This window comes from Coenobita brevimanus, chromosome 110 (genome assembly GCF_032717465.1).
Source record: "Coenobita brevimanus isolate Jiangsu-jjx chromosome 110, ASM3271746v2, whole genome shotgun sequence".
In the NCBI taxonomy this organism is placed as follows: domain Eukaryota; kingdom Metazoa; phylum Arthropoda; class Malacostraca; order Decapoda; family Coenobitidae; genus Coenobita; species Coenobita brevimanus.
In genome coordinates, this window is record NC_137063.1 from 37178903 (window position 1) to 37192345 (window position 13443).

General features: G+C 40.3%; 3 protein-coding genes across 3 annotated transcripts in view; 2 read left to right on the top strand and 1 right to left on the bottom strand.

Moving 5' to 3' along the window:
- Window positions 1-13443, top strand: part of LOC145417342 (coiled-coil domain-containing protein 130 homolog) — a 249459-nt gene that overhangs the window by 74558 nt on the left and 161458 nt on the right. The window lies entirely within an intron of this gene.
- Window positions 1-13443, top strand: part of LOC145417343 (maspardin-like) — a 210176-nt gene that overhangs the window by 52096 nt on the left and 144637 nt on the right. The window lies entirely within an intron of this gene.
- The window catches only part of LOC145417341 (uncharacterized), a 50822-nt gene that overhangs the window by 10778 nt on the left and 26601 nt on the right, over window positions 1-13443 (bottom strand). The window contains exons 4-6 of the mRNA XM_080286020.1: window positions 10212-10325; window positions 8494-8584; window positions 3282-3452 (exon numbers count right to left, since the gene is read on the bottom strand). Coding sequence (XP_080142146.1) covers window positions 3282-3452; window positions 8494-8584; window positions 10212-10325 — 376 coding nt within the window. The remainder of the gene's footprint in view (window positions 1-3281; window positions 3453-8493; window positions 8585-10211; window positions 10326-13443) is intronic.

Consider the following 13443-nt stretch of genomic DNA (forward strand, 5'->3'; position numbering starts at 1 on the left):
CGAAAATCCAAAAAATTGGAAAAACCGATTTTTTGCAAACGTGAATTTCTGAACTTGCCGCGCGCGCCGGCGTGAGAGCATTGTTTTGGTTCGCGTTCCTCCGACGTCCGATGAGCGTCACGCTGCATCATCCCCCACTTCCCGCCTGTCTCTCACCGGGGCGACTGGACCTGCGCTGTTCGTCATGGCTGCCCACGTGCTCGCTTGTGGTGGTGCCGTACTTGCTGCAAAGGCCTCCTGCTGCTCTCTGCCCTACTCTTAGTGTGTGTGATGATGGCCCCGCCTCCTGAGAAAAGGAAGAGAGTGGTGGCGACTCTGGAGAAGAAACGGGAGATATTGGAGAGAAGGTTGATGGGTTGGTCTTCCTCTCGCATTCTCTCGCGAGTTCAACCTGGCCCGGTCGACTTTGTTTGATATCAAGCGTTCCCGAGACAAGCTCATGCAGTACACGGCTGACTTCCCTGGTCGAGAAGCAAACGCAACGTGGAGAGGAAGGTTATGTTTACTCCCAAGTATGCAGAGATCGACCGCTCCACGTTGATTTGGTATCGACAGCAACGTGCAGCTGGTGTGATGGTACGTGGAACGGAGCTGAAGGCTGCTGAGAAGTTTTGCAAGGCTTCACGACGCCCTAGACTTCAAGGCATCCGAGGGTTGGCTCTTCGCGTTCAAGTTGCGACATGGCCTTACTAACCGTAAAGCACATGGCGAAGCATTGGACGCTAACGAGGATGGAGTGGACGCAGTTTCGCACAAGGTGAAAGGCTTGATCGACAGGGAGGGCCTCACTCTCGGTCAAGTCTATAACGCTGACGAAACTGGCCTATTCTATCGCTCTGTGCCAACGAACACTCTCGCCGATGAGACGTAGTAGCGTGTTGCTGGCCGCACGCTTTCTAAGGTACGGATATCTGCTTTGTGTTGTGCCAATGCTATCGGCTTGCTCCGGCTTTAGCCCGTTATTGTTGGCCGTGCAAAGCAGCCTCGGTGCCTTCGTGGGGTGATGGGATGTCCTTCCTGTCGTATGGTACCATTCTTTGAAAGCATGGTTCACAGCTGTGATTTTCAAAGACTGGTTTCACCATCACTCACGTCCAAGGAGGTCATACATTACCAGACGAAGACACTGGGAATTCCTCGCGACCAGGTAAAGGCTCTCCTTCCTCGACAATGCACCTGCCCACCCGTGCGACAAGGACTTGGTTGCTGAGAATGGCCGTATTAGGTGCATGTTTCTGCCACCTGTACGACTGCTCTCATTCAACCAATGGACCAAGGAGTGATCGTGGCAACAAAGCGCCTGTACCCGTCGGAAGTTCCTGGACGAGGTGATGGTGGTTCTCGGTGACGAGGGACGAGCGCAGGGAAGGACGTGACACTCGAGGCAAGCGGACTTTGGAAAACCTTTCGCCGCTACAACATCAAGTCTGCGCTGTACATCCGCTAGTGCATGGAAGTGGGAAGTCCCTGTGGAAAACTCTGAAAATGGTTGGTCTCGTCTGCTTCTCGGAACAGATGTGAGATGCGATTTCCTAGGGTTTGACGTGGATGACTTCCATGCACGCTACATCGCCGCACGACGGCGACGATGTTGATGTGGACGATGTTCAGTGAGTGGTTGGACGACGACGAGGGCGATCCTGGGTATCAGACGTTGGTCTGATATCGAGATCGCGTTCGATTTGCTGGTGTCAGTCCCGAACTTGAAGATTCCGACGACGAAGGCGATGATGATGCAGACTCAGCCCAGCCAGGACACTACTCCAGCCATCTCAAGCTGAGCGCACTCCAAGAAACATCTAGAGTTCGGCCCTAGACTACCTGGAACACCCGGACTGCGACAGGGAGATGGGGCCCTGGGACTCGTGGAGGAAGTGCGTGCTTTCCGGCAGCGCATCATCAATCGCCAGAATCGTCGGTCCTTAAGTGCCAGTCAACGATTGACAGTTTTTTCAGGCCCGTGACCCCCGCTGTGCCAAGCCCTGGTTCCACTCCGTTGCCTCCCAAGACAGGCCCTCATGCTCCGGAGCCACAGCCCAGCACATCAGCTACAGTGGAGTCACCGCTCGACGTGAGTTTGCGGCTGTCTTCTCAGAGTCTTCTGTAGTCGGTACGCCATCACCACTACCCACCGATGCACTCCCTTGGACGCCTGCCAGTGATACTCTCGGGCTCTGACAGTGAATAAACAGCAAGAACTTCTCCACTAGACCACACGGGAATTTTGAGTGTTGTGCAGTGAAAAATACGGTGTGTTGTGTTAAGGTTTTCAAGCGGGGAGAAAAGACTAAGTAGAAAAGAAATTTAACGAATTCATAACCTTCTTGTTTTAGCTTTGGAAACTTAAAAAACCTTGGGAAAAGTTAATGTGCAACACTTAAATTTAATGGAACATTATTTGGACTAAAGTGAACACTGTGAAAAGAACTGACTTCTGTGTGTTAGTGACTAAGTTCAGTGCAAGACTTCAGGGAGAGTGTAGTGCAAGTGCTTCAGGAAATCGTTCTTACTGTCAGAGTCCGAGAGGAGGCGGTTATTCATCGAGGTGGCCAGGGACTAGCTTTAAGTAGCCAAAAAGATTCAAGTTGTACTATTTTCCATACTATATTTACCAGAATGTTTTCATATTGTATTTTTTCCCATACTATACTTACCAGAAAGTGTCATACTGTACTTCTTTCCATACTAAACTTACCTCATGCATGTGCAGTAGGAATGGGTTTTTCAGAGTTCGGTTAGGTTCGGTTAGGTTAGGTTCGGTTAGAGTCCATAAGTACCAGAATGTTTATTAATGTATGAACATACTTCTAAACCCACATTTTATGTGTCTATTGCATTTATTTCAGTCATTTATGTGCCTTATTGGTGTGATTTGGGTGTTAAATAGGTGCTATGCATGTCCGGAGGGAGTTGTATAGGTGTTTCTCTGTGTTAGGGTCCGTAAGTACAAGTCCATAAGCTGGGGCCCAATATCCGGACAAAACCAATATCCGAACCTACCGATGGCTCTATTGATCCGGATATTGGAGTGATTACTGTACTGTGTACTAAACACTGACGTGCACCTTCGCATAATATTTACCTTGTCAGAATGGATATACTGTACTGTATCATCCTAATATACTAAAACCAGTCCTAATATAACCAATAGATTAATTCCTTGATAATTCTTAATTCTATGCTGTTCTTGGAAACAGGACCCATTTTTCATGTCTTATGACTATGATACACAATCAGTTTGATGATATGGTCTCACAACACCTAAATACATAACATCTTACCTTCTTGGCATCATAAGTGAGTGTGTAGTCTGAGTCAACAAACAATATATTCTCTGGCTTCAAATCTGTGTGTGTGAGTTTGTTGTCATGAAGGAACTTGACAGCATAGACCAGCTGGTATGAGATGTGACGAACTTGTTCTAATGAATAGGGTCGGTAGTTGTTGTCCTTCTGTAAAGTGAGAGAAAGATTCCAGAATAAAGGAACATAAAAAAACACACAAAAAACAGGTCTAAATGGAAGGCCTGAAAAGGAGAGATCATTATGGCAACAATATGCAGTCATGGAAACTTACAGTAATTACAATTTAACCAGTCTGTGCTTCTCTGATCTGCAGAGGCTGTGACAAACCTGACAAACTAGCCAATACAGGTATAGACTTGGACTATGGATGACTGACACACACACACACACACAGTAAAACCTCTGGATGACTGACACACACACACACACACAGTAAAACCTCTGGATGACTAACACACACACACACACACACAAAGTAAAACCTCGATAAGTCAACCCTGCACGAGGTGGAATTTCCGATAAGTCGAACTCTGACCGAGTGTGACTTACTGTTTATTCAAAGGGTTACATTTTAGTTTCTTATATTCCAAGTGCCACATTTTAGTTTATTATGTATGAAGTGTTACACTGTAGTTAAATCATTGTAAAGTGAAGTAAATAAGAGCAGAACTTTATTTAATTAACTGACTGTTGCACCCACCCACCTATACAATCTCCCATCAGCCTAGCCTATAACGTGCACTGAATTGATTTTATTGCTTATTTTTATTGCTTTATAAATGCTTCTTTAGTTTAGTGTTAATAAACAAGTACTGTAATCACAAATACTGTAATCTGCAATTATTGGAGGGGGGATAATAAATATATATACTGTATACAGGTATTTATATTTTTTTGGCAAATACTTTTGGTTAATTGGAAAATTCAGTAAGTCAAACTACCCTAGAGCCCCATATAGTCTGACTTATGAAGGATTTACTGCATATACAGACAGACAGATAGATATGACATTAAAAACTGGCCAAAGCAGGTGAACAGTTTGTAAGATGACAGCAATGTGATTGGTAATGGCAGATGGATGTCTGAGTAGTAGTTTCCAAGAAAGTAAGGGGGCAGGGTGGCACAGTGGTAGAGCATAGGACTTGGGACCAGGGGGTCGTGAGTTCGAGCCACACCTGGTAGCTGCCATGCTGGGAGGGGTAGTGTCCTCCTGTCACCTAGCACGGCCATATGATCTAATAAGGTCTAGCTCAGGGGAACATTTCCCCTTTCCAAGAAAGTAAATGATATAAAAAAAGGGGTATGCTCTGTGGCCAGGCTGTTCAATATGAAATGGTTGTGAGAGAGATGGAAAAAGGAATGAAAATCGTGACCGAAAATACTGTGCATCTGCTCACTGTCATGCAGAACTCTGTACAGGGGTCAAGTTTACTAATGTATGTGAGAAGAAGTGTTTGAAAGTAATTAGTAAAAAATAATATGTTGATTACAGAAAAACTTTATACCATGTGAACTAGAATAGGCTCAGCTGAAAAGTATAAGAAACCAAAGTATAAATTAAGTGAGGAACTGAATGGTCTATGGAAGAAGTGGCTGGATCAATGAAAGTACTGACTCATCAGGCATGGGTATGCTTATGCAATGAATTCCATATGGACAAAAGTTCCATGACAAACTGTATCACAAAGATGGAGGAATTCAAAGCTTACACTTGCCAAATCCAAGTTCTGAATTTGTGTACTTAAGTTTTTGCACTTCAGACAAGCTGAAGATAGCTTGCCTATCACACTGCAAACCTTGTGACTTAATGGAGCATGAAGATTTGATGGTAATGCATCAATATGCTTAAAGAAATAATGCAGAATGGAAAACTGAGTACAATGGCTGCATAATGAAAACTCCAATGAGTAACAGTATCATATTTGCTGATGTGGCACTGTTATGGCTTGAAAATTGAAAGAGAGCAATGGAATTTAATAAAAAAAAAAAAAATGATAAGAACTGCAACGAATATGCAAGAAATATTACTGACATATGTGAACGGATTCTTAGAAAGTGAAAGATAATATGTAACCACTCTAGAAAAAGAATTAAAAAAAAGAAAGTGAAAGATAATATGTAACCACTCTAGAAAAAGAAGAAGAAAAAAAAAGTGGAAGTTAATGTAAATAACTACTGTAGTCTGCCCCTCCTTAAAAAAAAAAAAAAAAAAAAAAAAAAAAAAAAAAAAAAAAAAAAGTAAATCAGATATAAGTCTATACCAGTAACCTATGGAGGCAGAAGGAGGAGTCATGTGCCAAGGAGATGGTATGAAATAGTGGCTGAATGTAAGAGAAAATGAAGTAAGAAACTATGGAAGCAAAAAATAATAAGAGACACAATAGAAAAGCCCTGAATGGAGATGCACAGCAAAGGATGCACCAAGTCTCTAGATGATTCTATTTCACAAGTTTTTATTAACGGATTTGTGGATGAAACCACCTATCAGGCCCATCAAACAATTTTAAATGTTCAAGTGAAAAGCCAATTTTCATTCACTAGTCAACATGTTGATGTACACAAGCTCAAAAATATGTCATGCAGGATGGCTCTGATATTCAATATGATCAATACAGCTCATGAAGTCCCCCAAATTTACATGATTACACTCGCTAGAAAATGTAGGAAGCACGTGATACAATGCATCAACATGAAAGCAAGTTTATCATAATGAAGTGGAACTATTGGGTATTTTGTAAAACCAACATGTGTGGTGTCCGTCTGTCTAACTTAAACTATGCAATGATACTTTCTTGTGCAAGTGTACATGTATACTGTGCTCTAACTTGCCAATTTCCTTTTCTGGTTTCTGGATCTTACTTTCCCACATACATGAGTACAGTAACTGGTATATGATGATTATGTTAAAATTATCAGAAGACAGTATTATGAAAATATTATCTATCTATCTATCTATCTATTGCCAAACGCCTCAATCCCGTTTGGGGTGGCCACAAACAAATCGCCCTGTCCCCCGCCATTTCACTGCCCTGCTCCCAACTCACACCCCCTACTCTCATATGCCTCTCCACCCCATCCCTCCATCTCATCCTCGGCCTCCCCCTCCCTCTTCCCCCCTCCACCTCACTCACATACACTCTCTTTGTCAGTCTTTCACCCTCCATCCTCTCCACATGGCCAAACCACCTCAGTGTGTTCCTCATAATGCCCCCCATCACATCCACATGAAAAATATATTTTAAGTAGACATAAACAATGACCAATAGCAACACAGTAATGAAAATATTTTGATTCTGTCAATAAAAACAGCTAGTAATATCAGGCTATCTGTGGAGTAATGCCAAATGAACCATAATAATTAAACCCAGAAAATGGAGGTCAGACTTTTTTTTTTAATTTTTTTTTAGTCTGTCCCCAAAGCATTGTCATAACAAATAAAAGACAGTCCATGGAAGAACTCTGAAGGCACCATACATCTAAAACTCACCTTTATATCCTCCATTATCTCGGTTTCAATTTTGGCGTGTTTGTCATTACTCCACTGAGCTCCTCATATTTTCTCAAAAAAAAAAAAAAAAAAAAAAAAAAAGAAAAAAAAGAATGAGCTTTACACACACACACACACAAAAAGTGACGGCTTAACCCCTCCATGCTGGGCTATTTATAACGCCACTGTTCTCTCACTATGGGAATTTTTCCGAAAATAGCCTGTTTTCAAACCTTGATATCTCGCAAGCTGTAGTAGTTAGGGAAACAACTTAAAGACCATATTATTCATCAACTCCTCTTCTTATGAATGAAAGTATCCCCAGGTCTGTTGACTGTCACGTCGATGAGTAATGATGTAATGAAGAGGAGTAATTTTTGGCGCGTGGTAGGCTGTATTCATGTGTTAGTGCGAAGCCCCGATTTTGGCTTTGCTCTCAGTGAGAACTTCTCCATTACTAGATAAACAAGACACAGCGGTGTCCAAGGCACACCCTATGACACTATCACTGAGTTCTTTCCTAGTATCCTTGGAATGAGGTTTGGCAGGGGTGGATAAGGCAAAAGTCCACGTGAGGCGGGAACAGAATCGGACGAGAAGGGTTAAGAAAAAATCGTCTTACTCCTGGCAAAGTCACAGAGATGACTGAGGTATGGTTGGCTTGGCCGGTGGGAGTCCCTCCTTAGCTTTTGGTGATGAGATCAAATGGCAGCCACTTCAAATTGTGGTACAAAAACAAGTGCGTTTCTGACAAACACCTGGCGCCGCCCGGCCACCAATTTCTTGACAGTTTCGACAGACACCAGGTGGTTAGGGGTTAAGCAAGAGTTTAAAAGCAAGAATGTAAAATAGGCTAAAGGGCAAAATTACGGGCCAAGTTATCGTAAAATGGTTATAGTTTACATTTTTGGTACTGGAATATGTTGTTGTACTCATTTATTTCCAAACATGTGCTTGACCACCCACCTTGGGGGTCCCTGGGATATAATGAACTATCGGTGTTAATGGACCTGGCTTTCCCTATATTAGTCTGGTATAGCAAAGGTCTACTGTATTACAGAGAAAGCAAAAGGTGGTACAAAACAAAAAGCAATACATGCAGAGGAGTGAATGAAAAGTGAATACAGTATTACAATATGAAAGAAATGATGACTAAATAAAAGCAAGAAAATTGATGCTTATGTGGCAACACAACTAGTGGTCATAAGAAAAGAGGAAGTACAATTGCTATCAAGTATACTGCACTGATACATGTAAAAAAAATGAAACACTAAACTGATTAAATAATGGATCAAATATAAATATTGTAGGACATGTGGAAGGACTGAACAGTGGTATATTCAAGGTCAATAAATCCTTACCCACTTTTGGTGGGATCCAAACTACTGTACTGAAGCAAGATCCCACTCCATCTGGCTATTGCTGACTAGTTTAGCAGGATCTCATTAGGCTTTCACATAGTTTAGAGATGGTATGGATGAACAATAACCTTAACCTGGCCAAAATTTGTGTCCATGTTGAATGCTATTGAAGTAATAGAATAACTTTGTCATACAGAAAGGATGTAGAGCTGCAGCACTCTTTTGCCCCTAAGCTGCTTGAAATGAGTTGCTCATGGATCAAAATCTTGGTCAAGTTGAGATAAAAGAATTGTAGCAACTATGACTGTCCTTAAAAAACCCGGCAACCATGAGGACTCACCAGGAAATCAAAGACACTGAGTCCCAGCATGTCAAAGGCAATGCAGACATGGCCATGGTAGTCAAACCAACTAAGCATCCGAACACACAGACTGTTGAAGAAGAAAGAAGACTGTATTAACTAAAGGAGAATCATAAATCAGACCTTAAAGTATTAACTAAAGGAAAATCTTAATCTGACCTTAAAGCCTTCAATGCGATGATGCATTATTTTATTACTGTACACTCTTGCTATTTACTGTTTTATTCAAAACAGGTGATTTTTTTTTTTTTTTTTTTTTTTTTTTTAAATAAATACTGGAGGAGGCTGATACAGCCTCCAACATCTGAACCTGGGTGCTCTCCCAAACTGAGTAGAAAGTCTGTAATAGTAATTTCCCAAACTGAGTAGTAAGACTGTTGTGAGAGTCTGTAAGTAGCATGAATAAAGCACAAAGTACATTATCAACGTGAAAGAGTATACATCTGCAGGTGATGAGCTACTTAACCATTTCCCTATGATAAGAATAAATTTTTTAGGCAGTCTGGATGAGACATGTCGCACTAAAAGTGTTAATGGAGACAGTGCTCCTGCAACACTATCTTCATAAAGACACACCTGATTTGGGTATTAGAAAAGTCCTACACATGTGCAGTCAATTACCATTAATATACAAAGTACCTTTTATTGTGGCTACTCTGAAAAACCCAAATGGATTCAGGGTCAAGTCAAGCAATCTATACAGCCACACACACAACACATACAATAAATAATGAAGTAAAGGCGCTAAGCACTTTTTGTTTTGACAGTATTTCAGAGCTGGAAATTTCTACTTCCACTGTACCTTCTTTCCATCATTTACACATAATTACCTTTAAACTGAGAAAGACTGGTAAAGTATATATACACTGCTAGGTTATTCTATACATTCTAATTATTACCTTATTCAAAGGCAAAACGAACCATTATGCGCTTTCAGCATCATGACTCTACATCACTCACTTGTAATTAACGATATTGTTTACTGTCTGACACAAATACCAACAGCAGCCAAATATTCAGTGTCATTAATTTACAGTATACTAACCCTATACCAGATGTATATTATTCACTGTAAAATCAACTGAGAGAAAGAAAAAATTAACTGATCAATCATAAATAACTTATCAATTGTAAATTATATTTATACTGAATCTGACAGAGGAATACTGCTGGGCTTAATAATTAAGTATTCCCTCTCACTTACTCTCAAAAATATTATTTTATTACATAGTATAAAACCTTACGTTATTTTCCATTGCTCTGTTAATTAGTACAAAATCTTAAGTTATTTTCCATTGCTCTGTTAATTAGTACACTACAACTTATGCCCAGTTTTCACTTATGAGCTGTTTATGATTAACATGATGCAACTTTCTACTTAAGACTGTGTTCTATGTACTTACAACTCCTCAACCATGAATCAAAACAACTCCTCAACCATGAATCAGAATCATGTATACCGTTTAAACACAGCATTCTGCCTGTACATATCCTAATATAAGTAGGACTGCCTATATCATAATATTATCAACCCATAAATTATAGCCATCAGTTGGAGAGTTCATGCTGGGCCAACTATTGTATCATCACAATGAAGAGAATTTCAGTGCGGGGATGTAATTCATCTATCTGAATATTCCTAGCTCCATGAAACAAAGCATGTTATTCACAAGTACTGAGCACTGGCATCTACTCACTGTTTGTTGTATGGGTCTTTTTCTGCTAGCTTCTCCAAGACATTGATCTCCAGCTTTGCAGCCTCACGGTATTTCTCCACATTTTTGATGATCTTCAGTGCTATGAACCGATCACTGCAGGGGAGGAAAGTCTGTTATACAACTGTCATAAATATGGTACTGTAGAAGCTAATGCCAGCAGAGGTATGCTGGATTCCTGTGATGTGCACTGTATACACCAAAAAAAAAAAAAAAAAAAAAAAAAGTTTACAGAAGTAATTTTTTTTTTTTCTTTAAATTCTTCCAGTTGTCAGACTACTTCTATTACCTTTTGGAGGATTCTCTTATATTGATGGAGTAAAATATAATTGCTAATAACCATTTCAGTAAGATCTCTCCCTCTCAAGTTCAAAAAAATCAAGCAGTGACAAGAATAATATGATCAAAACAGCATCATAGTGAAGGGATTAATTAGTGATGATGTAATGGTGTTAATCACAATGTGGTACTGTACTACTGTAACTGCGGCTTATACTGCCAGAAAAACAAACTGAACTAAGCGTAGACATGTATATACAGTACATAATTCTGGTATCGACACATGTACTAGTACAGTAAGAGTAGTGACCTGGGTTAAAATTTAGTATTCAGGTGAAGTTATGAAGAAGTTTTGTACTTTCTTTTGTTGCACTCAAGTCTCATGAAGGGGGAAAAAAAAAAAGGAAGTTTTTCACCTCTACTTTCATTACTTTCACAGGTTTATGACTTAAAAATAAAACCGCTGCTAAAATGACACTCAAAAAGAGCTGCTAACATGACTCTCACACCCACTTTCACCATAATGCAGTACTGGGATGAGTACATTTTGCCTTGACACCGTTTATCTTTTAGTGTTGCAAAGCAAATGTATTAACTGAAGGCTATATGAAAGCAAACAGGTAAAACTGCTGTTTGTAAATGATGATGCACTGATTAAAGATAGGAAAGAATATTGTGAGGAGTGGTAAATGAGGTAAGTTCTGTATGTGATCCATCATCCAAACCTACGTTGCCCCATGAGGAACATAGGAGCCCAGGGCTAGGCAAGTTGGTCCTGCCATTTAATATGTATGTGATCCACATGATATAAAGTTTTGTTTTGAGCATGTAAGCTGATGGCTTGTGTGCAAGTGTGCTTTACAGTCCAGCTGAATGAAGCAGTTGTGGACACATACAGGTATTGCAACACTCTTATTTTACAGTAGCTGTGATTTAAGGTCTTGTGTAAAATAAGTAGTAAAATCAAAGCATTCAGCAAGAGATGTGACATGCTGAAAATTTGTGATGGGGTGAGACTATCTATGTACAGTACAGTATCTATAGCCAGACATCTTAATCCTGTTGCCCTGTCTCCTGCCATTTTACTGCCCTCCCTCCCTCCCCCCCTCCCAACTTACAACCTCCCTCTCATATACCTCTCTACTCTATCCCTCCACCTCATCTTCATTATCATCCCTCCCTCTCCGCTCTCCACCTCACTCACTTACACTCTCCCAGTTAGTCTCTCACTCTTCATCCTCTCCACATGGCCAAACCACCTCAATGTATTTTTCCTAATGCTTTCTATCACTTCCACACCATAATGCTTCTTCACTTCCTCAAGTGTCAGTTTCTCTCTCCATGTTACTCCACAAGAGAAATAAATGCAATTACATTAGATTTGTGACAGCTACCACCATTACACTCCTGGCAGGAAAATGTTAACCACACTGAAGAAGCAAAGGTCTAACCTGAGAGCAGTGGAAGAGCTATATTAGGGGGGCATCTGGTGTCACCAAATGAGACAGGTGGGCTAATGGAAGTGTATACAGTGTGTGAAGAGGAAGTGAGAAAGCCAAATGCTACATCATACAGTGGAACATATCAAAGGTATACAAGATGTAGGAAACTGGTGTAAGATGAAGTGTATACTGTGTGTAAAAGATAAAATGAACAATACTTCACTGGATTAAAGTGGTAAAATTTAATATTTTTAATAATTAACAAGGCCTGCCACACTCCATTCTCCCATTCTCCTCTCTCTACCATTTCATTACCTCAAAATATCTGTTACCACTTTTCTTCCTGATTTCCAATTCACCCTAAAGCGGCAGTCTGCCGATCTTCTTGACAAATCACTTATGACTATCTGGGAGTCATGCACAAGATTGGGTACTTCTCTTATTTAAGCTGTTACTATCAGTCTTTAATTTCTCAAACTCCAAATTTCCAAAGAGGAAAGTAACATGTGAAAACCCTTCTAATGCCTTCAATAAAATGATATATTTTCCTACTTCATTCTTTGCTGCCACCAAGTGATACTGTTTAACTAAGGGAAGAAGTCTTCGCACAATGAAAGCATTAGAAACTATCTCTGTACTATGTTTGTCTTACTCTATAGGCTTCAGCCAGAATATTTAATTCAGCTTATGAAAGCTGTTTTATAATGAAGGGGCTGATAATCAGAAAGTGCATTTCTTCTGACTCAGCGGCCTTGTTGAGAGAGAGAGAGAGAGAGAGAGAGAGAGAGAGAGAGAGAGAGAGAGAGAGAGAGAGAATTATTAAAAAATTTATAAAACAAACGATAATATTAACACAAACTTGGTACTTATTTCCAGCATACAGAAATGTACTAAGTAACATTTCTCTGACTTTTCCAAAAACTTGATGGGAGAAATATCACTAGGCTGAATAGTCCACAATGTTACAGTATAAACTACATGGCAAGGTGAATACTATGTATTAAAAATGTGCTCTTTCCTTTACTAGATGTCCATCTGGATCTGGTTTGTGTTTAGTACGATATCTATGGTCAAAAGTTTAACCGAGATAATAATGTACTGTACTCTCTCATCATTCACCATTAAGATGGTAGTTAAATGAAAATACAGTACCTCTCAGCAGCATCAAGCGAAACTGCTGAATCTGTATACAGTATTTTGTCAGGAATACTGAAAGATGTGTACAAGTTAAGAGATGAGAGGGAGGGGTAGAGAGATGCATGCAGAAGACAGAATAATGCAGGGTAACTTGGAAGGCTGTGGAATGAGGTGAGACATGACGGTTGCCTACAGTTTTGATGCTTCTTAAAAATATGAGTCGAGTGCGTATGAAGCTGTGGTGATAGTTGCTACAATATGGTGGTCTTATTTGGAAGTGCTAGTTATGATGGTGATAACTGTGCCATTTAATAACACTTTCACTAAAGCTAATGCACCTTATATTTTATTTGGGC